General features: G+C 40.1%; 1 protein-coding gene across 1 annotated transcript in view; it reads left to right on the forward strand.

Moving 5' to 3' along the window:
* The window catches only part of opn8a (opsin 8, group member a), a 31,866-nt gene that overhangs the window by 5,224 nt on the left and 2,007 nt on the right, over positions 1–24,635 (forward strand). The window contains exons 2-3 of the mRNA XM_051644955.1: positions 13,204–13,497; positions 18,269–18,600. Coding sequence (XP_051500915.1) covers positions 13,204–13,497; positions 18,269–18,600 — 626 coding nt within the window. The remainder of the gene's footprint in view (positions 1–13,203; positions 13,498–18,268; positions 18,601–24,635) is intronic.

Raw genomic sequence — 24,635 nt, forward strand, 5'->3', positions numbered from 1 at the left:
GCTTGTGCCATCAGTTGCGCTCCCGCAGCACCCTCCACCCGTTTAGAGAGAATCACTGTACACTTATATATACACAATTCACTCAACGATGCTGCGGCATCACATTAGTAGATTGAAAAATTTCCAGGTCAAAAGCCTTCTCGTTGTTCTGGCGGCCATAGATATCATCAATTATTTCAGGTGGGCATACACAAAATCCTAAGAAAGATAGGTGGGCATCTGGCGTATGCCTGCGTATGCCCTAGATTAGGCTACACTACTGGTCATAACGTCCTGGTTACTTTTGTACGTGGAGGGAACAAGACGTTGTGTCGATGTAGTGACACTAGGGGTCGCCTTGGGAGCCCCAAACACCTCTGATCTTTGAGAAAAGGCCAATGGGAATTGGCGAGTGAAATTTGCATGCGACTCCCCCGGACATACGGGTATAAAAGGAGCTGGCTCGCAACCACTCGTTCAGGTTTTGTGTTGAGGAACCGAGACAAGGTCCCGGCCATTTCAGCGGGTAGTTCAGTGTTGTGGCAGGAGGGACACAAGGTCTTTTTCCCTCCATCAGGGAACGGAGGTTATGAAATTAACCAGGACGTTCCCTATCTGTCACTCACTCGACGTTGTGTCGATGTAGTGACACTAGGGGTCCCTATACGAAACGCCACAACCAGCTGAACTGTGTTACGTGGACTGGCGGTGCGAGTCGGGCAGACCATTGCGTGCCTTGTAGCCAGTGCACCTGGCCGTCACGTAACCTCCCCCAACGCTCCTACGAGGGTCGTACGGTCCCCTGCACCTCGGGGACAAGTCGACTGCCCAAAAAAGGGGACAGGCTACCCCAGCCTCTTCTCTTCTTTTTTCTCCCCAAAAAAGAGTGAAAATCAATCGACTGGGGGCCATAAGTGTCCGCGGCGGGGGGGGTGTCACTCACAAGGGGAAGACACCGCAGAGACCACACCCTGCCCGAAGGGGAGGTAATGTGTGGAAATATGTCACATGGTCTTACCGAGTTTTGTCGGCAGTGTTGCATGTGGAGAAGTCCCCGTGGTATGTCATACCCAGAGGGGACGTAGCTCTACAAACACGGCGACCGATGGCAGAGGGAGCACCTACCCCAGTACAGGGCCACTAGCACACATACTGGGCCGGCATCGAGTTTCTCCATGAACTCGCCTGCCACAGGGCTAAGGAGGAAGGACATCCAGGGTCCACGGTCTCATGAACACGGCTGGGGAGTAACAAGCGCATGTCTCCCCCTCCAGGAGGGGAAAGGTGCTATACGCAAGCGGTACACCCGGCCAGTTGTCCCGCACACGTACCTGACAATACACTGGACGAAACCCGGAGATTGTAGAATCTCGCGAAGGTATTGGGTGTTGCCCAGCCCACTGCTCTGCAGATGTCTGCTAAAGAGGCGCCACTGGTCGGGGCCCAGGAGGCCGCCACACCCCTAGTGGAGTGTGCCCGAAGCCCCAAGGGGGTAGTAGATACTACTATTGTTTAAAGTGTTTTGGATCGTTCCGCTGACGTATAATTGAAATAATATGTTTTCAAGAAATTGCAGTAGACAAAAAACTCCACAAAACATGAGTTGTGGAAAATTAAGCTTAATAAAAAGTTTGATACAGTTTTTTACAGTACATGTCATTGAAGAGACTCTCCCTCACAGCCTCATTTTTATACATGTCAAAAAATAAAACATGGCGCTACTGTTAATAAGGTCTATTGAGATGTACAATGCTCAAGGTGGAAAATTTCTAAGTGCACCTTTAAGAGCTTGAGAGTCTCTAAACTATAATTTTATTAATTTAAGTATTAACTTTTGTCACTCTTTGAAACAGTGATATTTATTTTACTGTATATCATTGGTATATTATTTATGATATTAAAAGGGTAGTAAGTTGCATGGATTCCATGTTACTGGTTTACTGCAACAACCACAGGGGGTGTTGTAATCCCTTTTTAGAGCAAAAAATATCACATAATTTCTAATTACTGTAAGTAAATAATAGAACGCCAGTACCGTTTTCAGTGAATTGCTTGTGGAGAATTCATCTAGAATGGTCTGAAGTGGTTGTTATGTATATCTTTTGATACAAGCTACAGTTCTGTCTCAGGATATGCAAAATTGTAAACTGAATCTTTAGCACAAACATGAAAAATGTGAGACCTTTACTTATTAATTAACACTGACCATGTTAATACCTTTGTATAAAAGGTCATATTTCTTTGCTTTCATTGAAGCACAGAAGATACTCTTTAGAACATTATATGTTATTGTTACTATATCATGCATTCAAATCAAGATGAAATAATAAGAATAATCAGGTTTTGCTCAAACTTCCACCTCAGGTCTTGACAGCTTAAAGAGATAGTTAATCCAAAAATGAAAATTCTCTCATCATTTACTCAGTTTTATGCCATACATAATGTGTATAACTTTCATTCTTCTGTTGAACTCAAAGATTTTTTAGAAGAATATCTTAGCTCTGTAGGTCCTTTCAATGTAAGTGATTGTGGCCAGACCTTTAAAGCTCCAGAAATCATATAAAGGCAGCATAAAAGTAATCCATATGACTCCAGTGGTTTATATATGTTTTCTGAAGCAATTCAATCACTTTGGGTGAAAAAAATATAAATATTTCAATCATTTTTTACTATAAATCTCCACTTTCACTTTCAGAATAAAAAAAAGCAAAAGAGTGACATAACAAATTCACAAATTGATGTAGATTTTTCAATTCAACTTTTCATTCAAATTGTTATGCTGATAATATAATTTGCAATGAAAAACTCCATTTTAAAAAGCAAAATAGAAGCATTTTCACTTGCATTTTTTGGATCCCACTCTATCCTCAAACGTAATCAATATCCGCTGGATTTCACTTTATACTCCAGACATCAAAACTAAATTGCATTCTGCACATGTTTTCTTATCAGGAGAGTCAAACATGCATTAGATCACATTGCGAGACATCCACCTTCAGTTTAAGAAATGCTCTTTTTATCTCATTTGAAGGTCAAAAGAATTAGGTCATTGAGCATTTTTCTACACCTGCGGGGAGGGTTAGACGTACTTCAGTAGAAAATAACCTTCTGCCAACACTATACATATACTCTGTATGCTCTTAGAAGGTCCTGTTTGACAACTACATCAATTTACATCAATGGTTAAGTGACACTGTGACATTTACAAGAGATCACTAGTAGTCCACATTATCATTGCGGGTTGCTCTGCATGAAGATAGCAAAGAGAGACCTGGATTGTAGAGTTTAGAGGATAGACCCGTGTTTCCTAAAAAGGGCCCACCTGATGAGCTCAGGAAAAGGTGACATCGTGCTCCACTGAGCTGTAAAATGGAAATCACTGAGTTAGAGAATGCCTTAGAAATGCTCTGGGGGACAACTCGCTAGTCTGTGTTTACCTATTCACATCAGATCCATACAGAACCATGGCATCCCTGCCAGAAAATCCATATTAAGCTGTACAGATTTGTTTTGTAACATGGTAGCTGGTTCTAGCTGGTCCAAGTTGGTCATTAGCTGTTCCAAAAACCAGCCTGTACACCTAAACCCTCTGATGCATGGTGTCCTCTACAGTGGATACATTTTTAAAAGCCATTTCAAGCATTCAGGGTATGATGCAGGGGCATAGATTCTGGGGGGGACAGGGGGCAGGTAACCTCTCCAATAATCAAAACAAGCAAGTACAATGGAAACATATAAAAAAAAAATTGTAACAGACAATTCTGTCAAAATTGTGATATACATTATATAAACAAAATTGTCTGGTTTGAACTCGCAGTTGTGACTATTTCTTGCAATTGCAACTTTATATCATGCATTTGCGACTTTACATCATCAAGTTGCGAGAACTCATAAGTGCGTAATGTTAACTTGGAATTCTGAGGAAAAAAAGTTGAAATTTTGAGATATAAAGTTGAAATTGCGTGATATAAAGTCAAAATTACGTGATACAAAGTCACAGTTGCATGAAATAAACTTGCAATTGCAGGAAATAAAGTCAAAATTGTGTCGAAACTGAGTCGAATAAAGTCGAAACCACTACCTCTGTATGTAGATTTTGGGATCCAATCACAAAACATTTTGCACCCTATTTACACCTGTTTTTAACGCTGACCACTTGTACGAAAATATACTTTTATTCCTGGTGTAAACAAGGTCACAGAAACCACATACGGAGGTGGTGAAAAACACGTGATCACATTGCATTTGAGGTGTAAACAGTCATCCATCCTGAACGCATCCCAGCAACACCTGTCAATCAACCGCTGCGCTAAAACAAAAGTTTAAACTTTGCTGGTTACGAGTGGATTTTAGAGGAAATAATCATCTGATTGAAAAATGTGAAAAAGTGAAGACATTTACAAGCACAAGTTCTTCACGGTTCTTCTTAAGTGTGTATCAAATCAGCATGCAGGGACAAAGAAGTCAAGCACACAAACATAGGTACTCCACTAAAAAATAGAGAATTCTGCTCAAAATGTTGCGTTTATGCTTAGATAAAATTCCAATGGTATCTGGGAGAAATAGTGCACCGGATTTGTTCATGCTTTTCTTGTCTTTTACGACTTTTTCACAGTTTATTATCAAGCAGTAGCACACTGACATAGTGATTGATTGATGTACTTGTCATTGAAATCAGAGACCCTCCCCTCGAATTCCAAACACAAGTGGTCACAGGAGACACATTAAAGTGACCAGGTGTAAACTACGGTGGCCCAGGTGTGCACAGCACTACAAAATTAGCAAATAAAAGCTGAAAACACAATGGAAATAAACCACAGCATAATGAAATTTAACCATAACACAACAAATTTAAGCCACAACAGAACAAAAAAAGCCACAGAACAATGAAATTAAGGCACAAAACAATGAAAAGCCACAGGCACAGCACAACAATATAAAGCTGCAATGAAATTAAGCCACAACTCAACGGAAAAGCCACAGCACAATGGTAATAAGTCACAACTTTTTCGCTGTGTTGTGGCATAATTGTATTGTGTTTTCAGCTTTTCTTTGCACACACATGTGCACACTTATGCATGTAAGGAAGCCAAGTGCTAAAATACATAATTGTTTGTAATTTATGGTTTTCCTATAGTATTATATAAAATTGTTGTTTTATTATTAGGGCCGCTGATTATGGTTTACATGCCTGTGGAGGGGTCCAGGGAGAGATAACATGGCTGGCACACATTCAAGCAGTTTTTGTCTTTCTATATCAATTTTGCATTTGCAGTGTATTGTTTCTGAGTGTCATGCCACAGTGGGCCTCTCAGCCTGAGGCCCACAAGGCCCCAAGTAGTCAGAGGCCCTGGGGGCCTCATCCCATTGGCACGGTTCATAAACTATCCTTGGTGCCACTCGCTCATAATACAGCACCCTTGGCTTGACAAGAAGGGTATAAACAGCAAAAAATGCATTTTGTAATGCTAGAAAAACTACTCATCTGTAGGGTGAAGAGAAACGCTTAAACACCTGTTACATCTCTTATTTCCATCTCTCTAGAGTTCCATCTGATGTAAAGGTATATTCTCTGCCTTATGAATCAGTCATTTTTAATAATATATGTAGGCCTATGTACTGGTAATAATAATAATAATATAAATACTATAATATTGAATGGAAAAAAAGATGCTGTGAAAGTGAATGGTCACTTAGACTAACATTCAACTAACCCCCAGAGAGACACAAAATTCGTAAAAATATACTTGAATATATAGCCTGTTAGGCTTTTCCGAGAATCGGTTTAACCCTGTCCCTGCCTGTATTAATAGGTGCATTCTTTGATATGAACAGATGTTGACATAGTTAAATGTCAGTTACGTGACAAAGAGCACCTACTGTAGTTCGCCCAAAACGAAAATTCTGTAATTTACTCACCATCATGTCATTCCATTCCATAACTTTCTTTCTCCTGTGAAACACAAAAGGTTTTTGAGAGATATACTGGCCACTCTTTTCCATATACTGAAATGGAATGACAACTGGAGCTGTCAAGCTCCAGAAAGCGCCATTCATGAGAATTTAGGAGAGTTCGAACCAAAGTCTCTTTTAAAGGCATGTCAGTCTGCTCGGCGGCCATCTTTGGAATGATTCCGGGCAGGCTGGGCAGCTATTTTCAGTGTAAATATACGACTTAATAGTACAGCTCCTATCTACATGAATGGGGAAAGACCGATATCTCCAAAATGGTTGGTCAAGATTACAAACATAGAACATTTTTCAAATTACCAATAAAATCTAACAACAATGGTATCATAAATTGTGCTTCTTTAGCTCAGATCACGCAAAAAAAAAAAAAAAAGTTCTTGAGTTGATTGACAGGCGATCTCTGTATCTAAAAGCTGATTGTCTCTTTCACCTGAAAGGCTGGACTTCTTTTTCTACATCTGTTGGCCATTCCAATTTCTCCCATTGGTTGAAGTGGTCCGTCTCTGCTAAATAGACTCTGGTTCGAACTTCATAAGAGTTCAAATCCTATCCATGACAGTTCTCGAGAAGTAGCGACAAATCTTTGTTTTAATCGGATCTTTCCGATGAATCGTTTGATCCAGTTTACAAAAAAGGGTCTGGAATAGCGATGTTTCGTAAACGAGTCATTCTTTTGAATCAGATCTTTCTAATTAATTGTTTGATCTGATTCACAAATGGGATCTGAGTGCCCTTTTCTTAAACTAATTGTTCTTTTGAACCCTAACCCTAAACCTTTTTTCAATTAATCATTTGCTCCAAATTACACAAGGGGTGTGAAGTAGCGTCTGTTTCGGAAATAAACCATTCTTTTGAATGAAGTCTTTCAAATGAATCATTTGACCCAGTTCACAAAAGTTGTCTAAAGTAGCATTGTCAGTTTCTTTAAAACAAATTGTTCTTTTGAATCGGATCTTTCTACTTAATCGCTTGATCCGATTCACAAAAGGGGGTCTGAGCGATGTTCGTTTCAGGAACTAATCATTGTTTTGTATCAAATCTTTCCAATGAATTGTTTGTTCCAATTCACACAAGTGCCCTGATAGCATCACTCAGATGTCTATTTGATGTGTGTGTTTACATCTGGAAGACATATTTTTTTTACATTGTTTGCTCAATATATATACACTGCCGGCCAAAAGTTTGGAATAATGTACAGATTTTGCTTTTCGGAAGGATATTGGTACTTATATTCACCAAAGTTGCATTCAACTGATCACAGAGTATAATCAGGACATTAAAGATGTAAAAAAACAGCACCATCACTATTTTTAAAAAAGTCATTTTTGATCAGATCTAGACAGGCCCCATTTCCAGCAGCCATCACTCCGACACCTTATCCTTGAGTGATCATGCTAAATTGCTAATTTGGTACTAAAAAATCACTTGCCATTATATCAAACACAGTTGAAAGCTATTTGGTTCGTTAAATGAAGCTTAACATTGTGTTTGTTTTTGAGTTGCCACAGTATTTCACAATTTCTTATGCTTCTGTGTCGACCATTCTGGCTACCGAGGGAATTCACAGCGGTCATTATCACTGCTGTGTACATCCCCCCACAAGCCGACACAGACCGGGCACTCAAGGAACTGTATGGGAGTATAAGTGAGCAGGAAACCGCGCACCCTGAGGCCGCGTTCATTGTGACCGGGGACTTTAATAAAGCCAGTTTAAAATCAGTCGCACCAAAATATCACCAGCACATTAGTTTCAACACACGAGGGGACCGGGTTTTGGACCATTGCTACTCTCCGTTCCGGGATGGCTACAAATCCCTCCCCCGCCCACCATTTGGAAAATCGGACCACTCTTCCATTCTGCTTCTGCCCGCTTACAGGCAGAAACTGAAACAGGAAGCACCCACCCTCAGAACGATCCAGTGCTGGTCGGACCAATCAGACTCTATGCTACAAGACTGTTTTGATCGCACGGACTGGGAGATGTTCCGGTCCGCCTCTGATGACGACATCGAGCTTTACGCTGATAGCGTAATGTGCTTCATCAGAACGTGTGTAGAGGAAGTGATTCCGACCAGAACAATACGGATCTATCCGAATCAGAAACCTTGGATCAACAGCGATGTTCGCGCAGCACTTAATGTGCGGACCTCCGCTTTTAATTCCGGGAACGCGGAGGAGCATAAACAAGCCAGTTATGCCCTCCGAAAAACTATCAAAACAGCAAAACGCCAGTACAGGAGTAAGATTGAAGGACAGTTTAACACCACCAACTCTAGAAGCATGTGGCAGGGAATTAACATCATCACGGACTTTAAAGGGAATAAAAACTCCGCCATGAACACCGCTGCCTCTCTACCGGATGAGCTAAATACTTTTTATGCTCGTTTCGAGGGAAATAACACCGCCCTCGCGGAGAGAGCTCTCACGGCCGAAGCTACAGAGGTTAGTTCACTCTCCGTCTCTGTAGCGGATGTAACCCGATCATTCCGACGGGTGAATATCCGCAAAGCCGCGGGTCCAGACGGCATTCCGGGCCGCGTCATCAGAGCGTGCGCGAACCAGCTGGCTGGTGTTTTTACGGACATTTTCAACCTTTCCCTCTCTTTGTCTGTAGTCCCCACATGCTTTAAAACATCCACCATTGTGCCTGTTCCAAAACAATCGAAAATAACTTGTTTAAATGACTGGCGTCCTGTTGCTCTGACCCCCATCATCAGCAAATGTTTTGAGAGACTAATCAGAGATTACATCTGCTCTGTATTACCACTCAATCTTGACCCGCTGCAGTTTGCTTACCGTAACAACCGCTCCACTGATGATGCCATTGCATCTACAATACACACTGCTCTCTCCCACCTGGAAAAAAAGAACACTTATGTGAGAATGCTGTTTGTAGACTACAGCTCAGCATTCAACACCATAGTGCCCTCCAAGCTAGATGAGAAACTCCGGGCTCTGGGCTTAAACAGCTCGCTGTGCAGCTGGATCCTGGACTTCCTGTCAAGCAGACGCCAGGTGGTTAGAATAGGCAGCAACATCTCCTCATCACTGACCCTCAACACTGGAGCCCCGCAGGGCTGTGTTCTCAGCCCACTACTGTATTCCCTGTACACACATGACTGTGTGGCAACACATAACTCCAATGCCATCATTAAGTTTGCTGATGACACGACGGTGGTAGGTCTGATCACTGACAATGATGAAACAGCCTACAGAGAGGAGGTGCACACTCTGACACACTGGTGTCAGGAGCACAACCTCTCCCTCAACGTCAGTAAGACAAAGGAGCTTGTGGTGGACTTCAGGAGAAAAGACAGAGAACACAGTCCAATCACCATCAATGGAGCACCAGTGGAGAGAGTCAGCAGCTTCAAGTTCCTGGGTGTCCACATCACTGAGGAACTCACATGGTCCGTCCACACTGAAGTCGTTGTGAAGAAGGCTCATCAGCGCCTTTTCTTCCTGAGACGGCTGAGGAAGTTTGGAATGAACCGCCACATCCTCACACGGTTCTACACCTGCACTGTGGAGAGCATCCTGACTGGCTGCATCTCCGCCTGGTACGGCAATAGCACTGCCCACAACCGCAAAGCACTGCAAAGGGTGGTGCGAACTGCCAAACACATCATCGGAGGTGAGCTTCCCTCCCTCCAGGAAATATATACAAGGCGGTGTGTGAAAAAAGCTCGGAGGATCATCAGAGACTCCAGCCACCCGAGCCATGGGCTGTTCTCACTGCTACCATCAGGTAGGCGGTATCGCAGCATCAGGACACGCACCAGCCGACTCCATGATAGCTTCTTCCCCCAAGCAATCAGACTTCTGAACTCTTGATCTCCCACGATCAAAATACATCATCCCTGCACTTTATTACTCTTTTATCTCACACCGGACTGTCATAAATTATATTACTGTCATTATATTATGTCTCTCTTAACAACTGACTATCAACCGACAGCCTGAATGTCAATACAGTACAATACTGTACATTCTATATATATACTTTTTTCATATATATTTTAATTTTTATTGAATAATGTGTATCTATATAGTATCTATATAGTAAAAAACAAAAAAAAAACAAAAAACAAAAACAGCATATTGTATACTGTGCAATGTATGTTATTATTGTATATTGTTGAGTGTAATTGTGTATAACAGATGTTTAAATTGTGTTGTGTTAATTTGATGTTTTAAGTTGTGTAATTATGTATAACAGATGTTTAAATTGTGCTGTGTTAATTTGATGTTTTAAGTCGAGTTTAATTATCTATAACAGATGTTTAAATTGTGTTGTGTTAATTTGATGTTTATTGTAGATTGGCGTATGTCTCATCACTGTCACGACTGCTATGTTGATCGGAACTGCACCCAAGAATTTCACACACCATTGCACTTGTGTATATGGCTGTGTGACAATAAAGTGATTTGATTTGATTTGATTTGCAATAGACTGGCATGTCTTGAGGTCAATATTAGGTCAAAAATGGCAAAAAAGAAACAGCTTTCTCTAGAAACTCGTCAGTCAATCATTGTTTTGAGGAATGAAGGCTATACAATGCTTGAAATTGCCAAAGAACTGAAGACTACCGTCTTCAAAGACAAAGGACAGCTGGCTCTAACAAGGACAGAAAGAGATGTGGAAGGCCAGATGTACAACTAAACAAGAGGATAAGTACATCAGAGTCTCTAGTTTGAGAAATAGATGCCTCACATGTCCTCAGCTGACAGCTTCATTGAATTCTACACACTCAACACCAGTTTCATGTACAAAAGTAAAGAGAAGACTCAGGGGTGCAGGCCTTATGGGGCGAATTGCAAAGAAAAAGCCACTTTTGAAACAGAAAAACAAAAAGAAAAGGTTAGAGTGGGCAAAGAAACACAGACATTGGACAGCGGATAACTGGAAAAGAGTGTTATGGATCTTAACCCCATTGAGCTTTTGTGGGATCAACTAGACTGTAAGGTGCATGAGAAGTGCCCGACAAGACAGCCACATCTATGGAGTGCTACAGGAATTGTGGGGTGAAATGTCACCTGAGTATCTGGACAAACTGACAGCTAGAATGCCAAGGATCCTTATGTGAATAACTGTAAAGAAAAAGCCACTTTTGAAACAGAAAAACATATATAGTCATATATAAGATTTCTATATGGGTATTTCTGTATTATTTCATAAGACTTTCAACACATGTGGACGAGTCATATAGTCCACTTTCAGGGTACTATTTAAGGTGCATTTTTCTAATTTTGTGAGTAAATGATTCCTTTAAATGTACTAACATGCAGAACACATTTCCAACACACTGTGAATAAAGCTCAAATTCTAAAGCCTTCTTTCAAGACATTGCCTAGCCTTCATCAGTCATCAGTCTCGAGTTTACACTCGGTCATATTAATTAGAATTTTGTCAGAAAAGACAAGCTATTAATTGTCAGCGTAACTAGCTCACCAAATTGAGGATGTGTTTCATTTGCATTTTATAATAGGCTGCATCCCTTAAAATGCAAATAGCCTAATCTTATGATAGTGGTAATTTCATTTTGATTTTCCTCATGAAGAGGGTTCTGGCTTTGAAAAATAGCAGATTATAAGTACTCTTGTCACCATGTATAAGGTTTATTTTATTTTTTTAATTAATGATTTATACTCTCTGGAGTCATCTGAAAAGGTTGTGCACTTTAACTACTGGACAATTTGAATTAATAATTTAAAGGGGTCATACCATGAGAAATCACATGTCCCTTGATCTTTTTAAATAAAATGATTAACTGTCCTAAAAACATACTGCAACATTCAGAACTCAGCACTTCTTCTCAAGTCCAAAAATAACATTTATTGAGCTGAAAAAAGAGGGTGGTGGTGAAAAATGCATGGTTTGATATTTCTGTCACATTTATGTGTTTTGTTCTTGTTTTCATGTCTTTTTTTTTTTTTAAGTTTAGTTCCTGTTCAGGTCATGTGGTTCCATGTCATGTTATTTCCTGTTTCCCTCCATGTTCATGTGTCCTGTTTTCATTGGTTTATTGTCTTGTTAACTCGTTATCAGTTCTAGTTTGTCATTGGCTTAAGTTTATTAGTCTTGTTATCTTGTTTATAGTTCTGTCTGTTCATTGGTTGTCTTGTTACCCTTGTCCATGTATTGATACCCTCATGTTTGCCATGGTCCTTTGTGAGGTATTGTGTTTTTGTAATGTTGGTTCTATGGTCTAGTCTAGTCTAGTCTAGTCTAGTCGTTTATGTCTCTTTTGTTTCATGTTTGATTTACGGTTTTTGGATTCAACGTTTGTAATAAACTGCACTTGGGTTCTTCACATTATCTCGTCTTCGTCTGCCTGTCATTGCCTTGATAGCCATCGTTACAGAATACCTCACCAAACCATGAACCCAGTAGTTCAACTCCTACGCCTTCGTCAGGGGAATCGTCCCCTAGAGGAATATGTAGAGGACTTCTGCGCTCTGGCCTGCAGGGTCGACTTTAATGAGATTGCCCTCAAGGACTGTTTCCATTTTGGGCTGAATGAGCCAGTCTCCTCCCTGATGCCTGACGGTTGGAGTACCTACAGCCTAACTCAGTATATCGACTTTGCCCTTCCGATAAGTGGTTCACCTTTCACTGTGGGGGAGGCGGATAATGAGCCAGCGTCCCACGTCATGGCCGCCGAGCCAGCGTCAGCCAGTTTAGGTCTCACTTTTATACTAAGTTACCTTTGGCAAGATTGATATGCCTTGCTGTTTAGCCCAGGGTCTGGTGTCTTACAATGCCATTCAAAACAGAAGTAAAATTGTTTCTATGGTGTTTTTCAAACCCAGCGCAGATGATGCAGAACATAGTTTTTCAGTTGAAGAGTCATCTGTAAAGATCACTGCTTAGTGACATTTTGATTTTTCAATTCTAGTGGTCTTCAATTTAGCAGTTCGATCAGCTTATTGAGCTAAAGAAAAATAATGTGTATATACTGTACACTATCAAGCAAAGATGATGTACTACATGGCCAAAAGTATGATGACACCCCCTTCTAATTAATGGGTTTGGCTACTCCCATAATTCCAGAGAAGAACAATCTTACTACTAAGGCATATGACGACATTATAGAGAATTGTGTGCATATATTTATAAAAAATAAATGTAAATAAACTAGTCATTTTCTCTAATTGACTAGTCGGACCTATTGGTTTGAGTGTCAACATATTTTTCAACATATATTTTACCATTAGGCTTTCTACAGATTGGCACTCTTTTTCCCCCCACAGCTATCCTCTCTATCCTGGGTAATGCGGCTGTTCTGGTAACAGCCGCCCAGCGTCACAGTGTCCTCAAAGCCCCTGAGCTCCTCACGGTCAGTCTGGCCGTGACAGACATTGGCATGGCTATCAGCATGTACCCACTGTCAATCGCCTCCGCCTTCAACCACGCTTGGATCGGAGGCAATCCTTCCTGCCTGTATTATGGCCTGATGGGTATGATTTTCAGCGTGGCCAGCATCATGACTCTGGCCGTCTTGGGGTTGGTGAGGTATCTGGTTACAGGTAACCCTCCACAATCAGGTAATATTCTGGTTACATTGGGTCATGTTTCACAAGTGAGAGAGCAGCATATTAGAAAATTGATCAACTTATTTTACTCTGAGCTTTAAAGCTGATGTGTGTAATATTGTCGGTCAAAATTATTTCTTGTATGCCAACATTTTTATGCAGGGTCAATTACAAGTGAGATTGATTTCACCTGCTTATTCATTTTCATAATTATTTATTGAAAAAAAATGCTGTTTCTATAAATAGTGGAAATAAATAATACTTTTTTACAAGTAGTTAGTTTCATAAATTCACTTTAACAGCATTCAGGCTGAACTTTTATGAAAATGTTTCTTGTCTAGATACTTGTTTAGTAAGTCTGGAGTTTTTGTCAATAACATGACTTATTTCAGAGGTGGTTGAATTATATTATGTTTCATTCAGACAGAGCTATTAACACAGTCCTTATATAATATGTAGAATGAAGATTCTTATGTGTACTTTTTAAGGGAGTTCAGTAATTGCCACCTTGTCGTGACTACTTATTAGATTTTGAAACCCAAGGACCTCGGAATTCTTGGAATCCTTAATGATGCATGAAATCGTCATTGAGCGACATAGACAGACATAATTAACTTTTTAGTCCAATGATTGAGTGGCCTTAAAAAGCACTTGGGCACTTAAAAGTACTTAGCATCTTTTAAGCAAAACAATTCATGAAAAGGAGTTTGTTAGGTTTCACATTATAAAACAATGGATACACTTCTGAAACTGAAGACAAAAGGTATTTGAACACTTTCTGCTTGTCAAACATAAAAAGTAGTGTAATAAATTACATTTTAAATTATTGTAATCATATAAAATAATGTAATTCAATGAAAGTAATTACTTTTAAGTACATTACTTGGGTTACACATTTCCAGAATAATGTTATGTATTATACATATCAAATATGACTCATATGTTCACTTGAATGCTTTTTTGTGTTTCTGTGATAGCTGAAGTGTGCACGACAATGAACAAAGAGGAAATATAGACATTCTGAATTTGTTGTGTGGAAAAACGTCCTGGTTACTTTCGTAACCTCCATTCCCTGATGGAGGGAACAAGACATTGTGTCGATGTAGTGACACTAGGGGTCACTCTTGGGAGCCCCAAACACCTCTGCGTTTTGAAAAAAGGCCAACGGAAATTGGCGAGTGGAATTTGCATGTTGACCAGGTTGAGCCAAAGGTGGCGTTCCTGGACTACCAGGGTGGACATCGCCTGCCTGAGAGACTGCGCCATGACCTTCGTCACCCGGAGAGCGAGGTCGGTCGCCGAGCACAGTTCCTGCATCAATCCCGGGTCAGAACTACCCTCGTGCAGCTCTTTTACCGCCTTGGTGTGGTGTACCTGCAGGAGAGCCATGGCGTGCAGGGCGGAGGCGGCTTGTCCAGCGGCACCATAGGCGTTAGCCGTCAGAGACGACGTAAACCTACAGGCCCTGGACGGGAGCTTCGGGCACCCGCGCCAGGTGGTGGTACTCTGTGGGCACAAGTGCACCGCGAGCACCTTATCCACCTGGGGGATCACCGAATACCCCTTGGCCACTCCACCATCGAGGGTAGTGAGAGCGGGGGAGCTGAAAGATCAGGACCGGGTGGTAAAAGGTGTACCCCACGATCTTGTCAGTTCCTCATTCACTTCCGGGAAGAAAGGAACCGGGGCGGGGCACGGCCTAAGCGGCACTCTGGGCCCAGGAACCAATCATCGAGCCGCGAGGGTTCAGGGGAGTGTCGGACTCTAGCCCGACGCTGCCGGCTGCCCGGGAAAGCATGTCCGTCATCTCCACATGATACTGGGCGACCTTGCCCGAAGGGGGAAGCCCAGCCGAAGCCTCCACGTCAGAATGGACGAGCCTGCTCTCCGATGCTGCGCTCGATAACTCATCGTCTTCCCGGGCCCCGAATAAGAGGTCGAACTCGCCCTGAGACGAGCCGGCGTTCTCATCCGAGAGCCCGACCGGGGCAAGCGAGCGTGCTGAGGAATGGGAGGTCTGTGGGGCGTTACCCGGCAGAGGTGGTCCCATTGGAGTCCCCAAATCGGCCCCAGTGCTAACCGACGCGGCTTCATACCCGTAGGTAGAAGGACTGAGGCGGGGAGCCGCTGGGGTGGCTTGCTTTCTTACGAAGGCAAGCCACGACTGCAACATTGCCATGGTCATGTTCTCTCAATGAGGACAAGACCCATCCATGAACGAAGTCTCCACATGGGCAGTGCCCAGACAGGTAAGACAGCGATCGTGGCCGTCAGAAGCGGAGAGATAACGACCGCAACAAGGAATAACGCACAAACGGAAAGGCAACTTTAAAAAGATGTTCCGTGTGTGCCGCTCTTTTAGAGTTGAAAATATACTATTTTAGAATATACTCTCTTTTTGCTGTTCTGCCATGCGCCCAGGGGCATTCTCTGCAGTCCATGGGTGCAGAGGGGGAGAAGCTGCTGAAATGCACCGTAAATCCAGCAGACGAGGTGAATGAACTCTGTGAATTCAGCTCAAAGAATAGAACCGATCGGCTCTGAAGAGAAAATCTGAATGAGTGGTTGCATACCAGCTCCTTTTATACCCGTATGTCTGGGGGAGTGGCATGCAAATTCCACTCGGCAATTTCCATTGGCCTTTTTTCAAAAAGCAGAGATGTTTGGGGTTCCCAAGAGTGACCCCTAGTGTCATTATATCCACACAACGACGAGTGAGTGACAGATAAGGAACAAAAGTTTTGAAAAGTGTTTTAGAAAGTAACTTAAAAGTAAAGTAATTAGTAAAGTGATTACTACTTTTTTAATCAATTATATAATAACTCATTTGAAGTGGATTAGTGGACCCTTATTTTGAGTTATTTATCCAACACTTATCATTTGTTCAATCTTTTATGCTTCACTTGAGTATTTGCCTACAGTGTTTTTGAACAAACCTTGTGACCAAATCATTCTCATTCACTTGCGTTGTTTTATTCATAAACAACTCAGTGTTGTTAACAAATCAATTGAATCAATGATTCAATGACTCACTTATTACACAACACACATTTGTGGCAACCTGCTGGCATACAGACTCAAATCAGTTCGATGAAAAAAATCTCTGTAATTTTGCGCCCTCTTTGACAGGTTGAAAATCCCTGATCTACTGCTACAGCATTCATTATTTGGGGGCCACAGCATTTCTGACAATATACTCGCAATAAATGCAAATAAACAAACAAACATCATAAAACATTGTCCATCTGTTACAGGCAACAAGTTCTTACACTTTATGCAGTAGTATACAATGTGACCATGATACTTTAAATTAAAATTGTTTATTTTTATTTAAATATAATATAATTATGGAGGTCTACTTATCAATTATATAGGCCTGTTTTTATTATCTAATGTATACTCGTATATGATAATTAAATACTAATATATAATGTTAAAGGCATAAAATAGATCAATGAAATAAAATAATAAATAAATGTAAGAAGAATAATTAGGCCTAAATCAGTAAATTACCAAACGGTACATAGATTTCAATGCACGACCATCTAGTTGGCAGCATGATTGTTTTACAAATTAAATTCAGAGGGAATGGAGATGTTATATTTAAGGGGGAAATTGTCTCTTGGCTCATCTTCCCACCTTGCTTCTCTTCTACAACCTGATCATCTTCCTCTAAACCACAAGAGCACTGTCTGTTGCACTGCAGTGTTATTATGCAGCATTGATGTCATCATTTTAGGAGCACAGAGCAGATCACAAACTGATCAGTGAATCTATGTACATGTAGCCTTTATATAAGTGCTTCTGCCACCCTATTGTGCACTTGCTAACATGGTAAAACTCATATTAAATATCACTGTCATTACCTTTCACACCATTCACCATTCACAGGGCCTCAGGGGATAACAGCTCCCATTAGCATATGTCACTGACCATGGAAGCTTGAATCTGGACCCACAAATGAATTTGTGAAAATGAAACATTGCAAAGGCACATATGATGATGAACAAAGCAGTGACTGAGTAAAGATAATGGATCGTTCTGCACAAAATGATTACAAAACCATATTTAATTAGGTTAATTCGTTTATTTAAGATAATAACTTTAAACATATCGCAGCAAGGTAAATTACAAGAATTTATGATGTTATGAATAAAGTAACGTTTGTAATTTTGCACAAAGAGAATACTTTTAAGAGCTAGGTTCCATCATTATTGGGAAACACAGCCCTGGTTGCACTGGGTCATGGGTCACAATTGAGACAGTCAAACAGCATCTTAGACAAAAAATGTAAATAAAATTCTTGTATGCCAACTTTTTATGCAGAGTCAACTACAAGTGAGCCATTCATAGGTTGATTTCACCTACTTATTCATTTTCAGCATTATTTATCTTCAATGTTTGTTTGCGTTCTGTGATAGCTGATGTGTGTGCGACAATGAACAGAGGAAATAAATTCTATGAAAAGTGTTTTAGAAAATAACTTAAAAAATAAGTAACTAGTTAATTGAATACTTTTTTAATGAATTAAGTATTTAGTCATTTGTAGTGGATTAGTGGATACTTATTTTGAGTTACTTACCCAACACTATTTGTCATACTTAATAATTTGTCCAATCGTTTTTGCTTCACTTGAGTATATGCCTACTAGTTGTGTTTCATTCCTGAATGAGTGTTTTTTAACAAATCTTATAAGTGACCAAATCATTCTCATTTGCTTATATTGTTTTGGTCATAATCCACTCAGAAACAAACATCATAGAACAATGTCTATCTGTTACAGGCAAGAAGTTTCGAAGAAGAACTATAAGTATATTGATTGCTGTCATCTGGCTGTACTCATTGCTCTGGGCTGTGTTTCCTCTGCTGGGCTGGGGAGGATATGGGCCAGAACCCTATGGTTTGGCCTGTTCTGTGGACTGGGCCGAGTACCAAAACTCCTTTAATGGCTCTTCCTTCATCATGGCTTTGGCCATCCTGTGCACCTTGATCCCATGTGGGGTCATCCTGTTCACCTACTCTGGCATCGCCTGGAAGCTTCACAAGGCCTATCAGTCAATCCAGAGCAATGATAACCTGCCCAGCTCAGGCAGCATTGAGAGAAAGGTCACACTGGTAAGATTCTGCTTTGCTCTAATTGCAGATATTCAAGAGTCAAATGTTGCAAGGGAAAAAAATCCATAAGATGTTTAGTTACTGGAAAGAAACAACTTTGAGAGGAACCAGACTCAGCTGGGGGAACCATCCTCCTTTGGCATTACAGTAAATGTACATATGCCAATGTATATACAGTGCCCTGTAGATTACTTCTGAATTGTAATCTGGAACTGATTACAAATTACATTACTAAAATTGTGGTTTGTAATGTAATATCATAGATTGCATTTTATCAATCTAGTCTGATTGCTTTTAGATTACTTTTTGATTACTTCTGACATTACTGTTTATTTGATGTCACATCGCAAAACTATGACTAACTTTTCCACACTAATGGAATCGGTTCAGCATTTATGTATATATTACCTCTCCATTTTCAGTGTAATTATCACCTCGCTGATGGCTCGTATCGTGTCAGTGTATGCAATTCCATAATCCTCCCCCTTAAGGAAACACTCATAGACTTACGAATGCATATCAGCTGTAAGATGATTTAGAATTAACATTTTTAAATATAAAAAAAAGAAGAAAAGAATTAGAGGGATAAATAAATTATGAATAATTTACAGCAATTGCCTGATTAATATGTAATAATGTAATATAAAAGAGTAACTGTAATCTGATTCTGATTTTTTTAATGTAATTTTATCTAATATTACAAGTGTTTGATGTTGTAATTTGATTACATAATATATATTACATGTACTCCGTTACTACCCAGCACTCTGTGTGTGTGTGTCTGTGTGTGTGTGTGTCTGTGTGTGTGTGTGTGTGTGTGTGTGTCTGTGTGTGTGTGTCTGTGTGTGTGTATATATACAGCTCTGGAAAAAATTAAGAGACCGCTGCAAAATTATCAGTTTCTCTGGATTTGCTATTTATAGGTATGTGTTTGAGTAAAATGAACAGTTTTATTTTATAAAGTACTGACAACATTTCTCCCAAATTCCAAATAAAAATATTGTCATTTAGTGCATTTATTTTCAGAAAATGACAACTGGTCAAAATATCAAAAAAGATGCAGTGTTTTCAGAACTCGAATAATGCAAAGAAAACAAGTTCATATTCACCCAGACTCTCTTATCATTATTCTGGGAGATTTTAATAAAGCTAACCTCACCCGTGAACTGCCAAAATACAAACAACACATCACATGCCCCACCAAAGAAAGAAATATATTGGAGCACTGTTACACCACTGTAAAGGATGCATATCGCTCTATCCCACGTGCAGCTTTAGGACTCTCTGATCACTGTCTAGTTCATCTTCTCCCAACCTACAAGCAGAAATTAAAATCAGCTAAGCCTGTAGTAAGGACTGTAAAGAGATGGAACAATGAAGCAGAGCTGGAACTACAAGCCTGCTTTGACTGCACTGATTGGAGTGTTTTTGAGGCTGCAGCCACAGACCTGGAAAATATATCAGTTTCTGTGAGGATATGTGGATCCCTACTAGGACATTTTTATCATTCAATAATGATAAACCATGGTTTACAGGAAAACTCAGACAGCTTCGTCATGCCAAAGAGGATGTTTACAGAAGTGGGGATAAAACATTGTACAACCAGGACTGGAACACACTTACTAAGGAAATCAGAGTAGCAAAAAGAAGCTACTCTGAAAAGCTGAAAAACCAGTTTTCAGCCAACGATCCTGCATCTGTGTGGAAAGGCCTAAAAAGCATCACCAAGTACAAGACACCTCCCCCTTGCTCTGTGGAGAGGCAACTAATGGCTAATGAACTGAATGTGTTTTACTACAGGTTTGGAAAGCCCAGTCTCACACCCCTCCCCCGCTTTGATCTTCACTTCACACACACACCAACACCTCCTGGACCCCCCCCCCCCACTACTCAATCTGCACTTATGATCTGTGAGGAGGATGTGTGCCGGGCCTTTCTGAAACAAAAGACTAGGAAAGCTTGGTCTAGGACTAGGAAAGATGGTCTGCGCTGACCAACTGGCCCCCATCTTCACACAGATCTTCAATAGATCAATGGAGCAGTATGAAGTCCCCTGCTGTTTCAAATGCTCCACCCTCATTCCGGTCTCCAAAAAACCCAAAATCACAGGACTTAATGACTACAGACCTGTCGCTCTCACATCTGTGGTCATGAAGTCGTTTGAGAGACTGGTTTTGGCCTACCTGATGGACATCACTGGACCCCTGCTGGACCCCCTTCAGTTTGCTTACTGAGCATACAGGTCTGTGGATGATGCTGTCAACATGGGACGACATTATATCCTGCAACACTCTGACAGACCTGGGACTTCAGTTCAGCCTTTAATACCATCATACCTGATCTTCTCTCAACCAAACTGACCCAGCTCTCCATGCCCACCCCAATCTGTTGATGGATCACCAGCTTTTTGACAGATAGGCAGCAGCTAGTGAGACTGGGAAAACTCACATCTGGGACCCTCACTATTAGCACTGATGCGTTCTCTCTCCACTGCTCTTCTCCCAGTACATGAATGACTGCACTGCAAAAGACCCCACTTTCAAGCTCTTGAAGTTTGCAGACGACACCATGGACATCAGCCTCATCCACGATGGTGACGAGTCTGCATACAGATTGGAGGTTGATCAGCTAGCTGTCTGGTGCAGTCACAACAACCTTGAGCTGAACACGCTCAAAACAGTGGAGAGTCCCCCCATCCTGAACAGCACTGTGGCAGCAGTGGAGTCATTCAGGTTCCTGGGCTCTACTATCTCTCAGGACCTGAAGTGGGACACCCACATAGACTCCTTCGCCAGCTGAGGAAGTTCAACCTGCCACAGGAGCTGATGACACAGTTCTACTTGGCCGTCATTGAGTCTGTCCTGTGTACATCTATAACTGTCTGGTTTGGTTTTGCCACCAAATCAGACAGAAGGAAACTACAACAGACAATCAGGACTGCTGAGAGGATTGTTGGTGCTCCCCTGCCCACCCTCAAGACCTGTACTTCTCCAGAGTGAGGAAATGTGCAGGTAGAATCACTCTGGACCCCACACACCCTGCCCACTCCCTCTTTTAACTGTTGCCCTCTGGCCAGCGCTACAGAGCACTGAGCGTCAGGACATCCAGGCACAAGAACACTTTTTACCCTCAGGCCATTTTCCTCATGAACAATTAAACTGCCTCAGGACTCCCCCATAGTGCAATAATGTAAATACATTAAAAATATAAAATAATTTATAATACTTAGTAAATACAGAGAAACTAAGAATTTTGCAGTGGTCTCTTAATTTTTTTTAGCTGTATATACATACATATATAGTAAATGCAATACAAGTCATGTGTTCATTGCCTCATTCAATACAGGTTAAACTCAATCAACAGCATTTGTGGCATAATGTTGATTACCACAAAAATAATTCCTTGTTTTTTTATAAAAAAAAAAAGAAAAGCGAAACATCACAGTTATTGTTAAGCACTTACAATGTAAGTGAACGAGGCCAGTCCACAAACATTAAATAGTATAGCCATGACATGTAACCACACGTGTTAACATGATTTTAGTGTGATAAAATCGCTTACTAACCTTATTTGTGTAAAGTTATCCAATATTAAAATGCTGTTGTCATGATGCCGTAACACTGGTAAACCAGGTAATTGCATTAACGTCGGTACACTAATCACAATCACATGACTGACGGTATGCAAATTATGGCTAGAGCTTTGAGTGCCACAATATAAAAGGGTCATTTAGTTCTGAAAGCTTTTTATTTATTTATTTTAAGTGTTTAACAAGACAGAGGGTCACTGATAGTGTGAACCCTTGAGGGATCACACATCGGCATGACACTTAATAGTTTTTACTGCTACAGTGAAAGACACAGTTTGCACCCCCCCCCCCCCCCCCCACCCCATTCCCCAACTCCCTGGCCCCCAATGCACTTGTTTCTAAAATCGTAAACCTGTTAGGAACAATTTAATGGTCACTAATGGATTTCCAAAAAATAAATAAATATAGCCCCATGCTTGTTTCCTTGTCATTTTCCAGATCCTTGCTTTCAAACCTTACAGTGTCTAGAGCATTTTGGCGAGATATAACTAAAAGTAGCAACTCTACTAATTTAACTACATTTCTGAGTAGCGTGACAATAGTTCAGCTTTTTTCAAAATACAAACTTTTCTTTTAAAACCCTTTTTACATTAAGTAGCCAATGCATAAGCCGGATACCCCCTACCCTCGACGGGACGCCAATGATGAGATCAGCGACACCAATACACCCCACCTGTTTGTTCGAACAGTTCATACGGAGTAAACGGAATCAAGCAGAAACAATATACAGAATCAAGTCCCTGTGTGTCATCCATCTCTACCGGTATATTGCATTTTTTTATAGCAAAATATAAACATAAATTAACCTGTTCAATTTTAATGCTGTCTCCCAAATTGAGTTTTTTATTTATTTATTTTTATTTTTTATTTAAAACCCCTGATTGTTTGTGAGCCAGAGAAATAATTCTTGCATTAAATTATAAATTACAAACAACAACAGATTTTCAATATATTGTCCCCTTTATTAGAGTCTGTTGTTAGCTACTTTTTATATTATAACTACTAATTTGTTATGTAGCTACAGTAACTACTTCAAAAGAGTAGCTTGAACATAGTTTAATTACTTTAAAGGTATATTCCAGGCTCAATATAAGTTAAATCGACAGCATTTGTGGCACAATGTTGATTACCCTAAAAATTAATCTCGACACATCCTTTTCTTTAAAAAAAAAAAAAAAAAAAAAAAGCAGATATCTGGGTTACAGAGAGGCACTTACAATAGAAGTAAATGGGGCCAATCTGTAAACATTAAAATACTTACTGTTTCAAAAGTATAGCCACAAGACAATAAACAATATTTGTTATAACATGATTAACAAATCGTAGTAGTAATAAATCACTTACTAAACATTTGTGTAAATTTATATCCAATTTTACAACTTCATTATTATGATGACTTAACACCGTAAACACTAAAACGACCATAAAAACAGCGATTTAAAGGAATATTAAGGGTTCAGTATAAGTTAAGCTCAGTCAACAGCATGTGTGGCATAATATTGATTACCACAAAAATTTATTTTGACTCGTCCCTTCTTTTCTTTAAAAAAAAAAAGAAAAATCTGGTTTCCAGTGAGGCACTTACAATAGAAGTGAATGGGGCCAATCTGTAAACGTTAAAATCCTAGCTATTTCAAAAGTATAGCCAAAAGACATGAACAATATGTGTGTTAACATGATTTTAGTGTGATCAAATTGTTTACTAACCTTTTCTGTGTAAAGTTATAGACAATTTTACAACTTCGTTGCCAGGGTTGGGAGGGTTACTTTTGAAATGTATTCCACTACAGATTACAGAATACATGCTGTAAAATGTCATTTGTAACGTATTCCGTTAGATTACTCAAGGTAAGTAACGTATTCTAAATACTTTGGATTACTTCTTCAGCACTGGTTGATTTTTTCACTTGTTTTGACTATAAAAAATCTGCCAGTACAGTAAGACAAAATACACATATTAAAATACATTCTCTGAAAAACCTAAATATCTTATGCAGTGTTGTTTCTAAAACAAGATAAATCAAATTGATCTTGTTTTAAGGATTTTTAGATATTTTTACAGGAAAACAATAAAAAAAATTATTATCAAGAATACGATTTTTGCGCTAATATCAAAGGTCTTATTAGAAAAAAGAAATTATGATCCAACGTGAATTTTCTTGATAAAAAAAAATATGAACGTGCCTGGTAACATGTGCATGTAAAATCGCTAGAAATAGCATTTTAGCTTAGCGTAAAGCTGACAATTTACACAAGGTTTATTTCTATATCTTCTGCTCCAAACTTACTTCATACTTCTCTGTCTGCTCGTATGAATGTAACACATCATAAGAAAGTGTTTCACCGCTGTTCAAATGCACTTTGGATCGCATCATTTATATGTATGAATGTTTTCCATCTGAAAGCAATAAATACTGAATGAAACAAATGACAATAAAATGCAAAG

The sequence above is a fragment of the Myxocyprinus asiaticus genome, chromosome 19, assembly GCF_019703515.2.
Source record: "Myxocyprinus asiaticus isolate MX2 ecotype Aquarium Trade chromosome 19, UBuf_Myxa_2, whole genome shotgun sequence".
NCBI lineage: Eukaryota > Metazoa > Chordata > Actinopteri > Cypriniformes > Catostomidae > Myxocyprinus > Myxocyprinus asiaticus.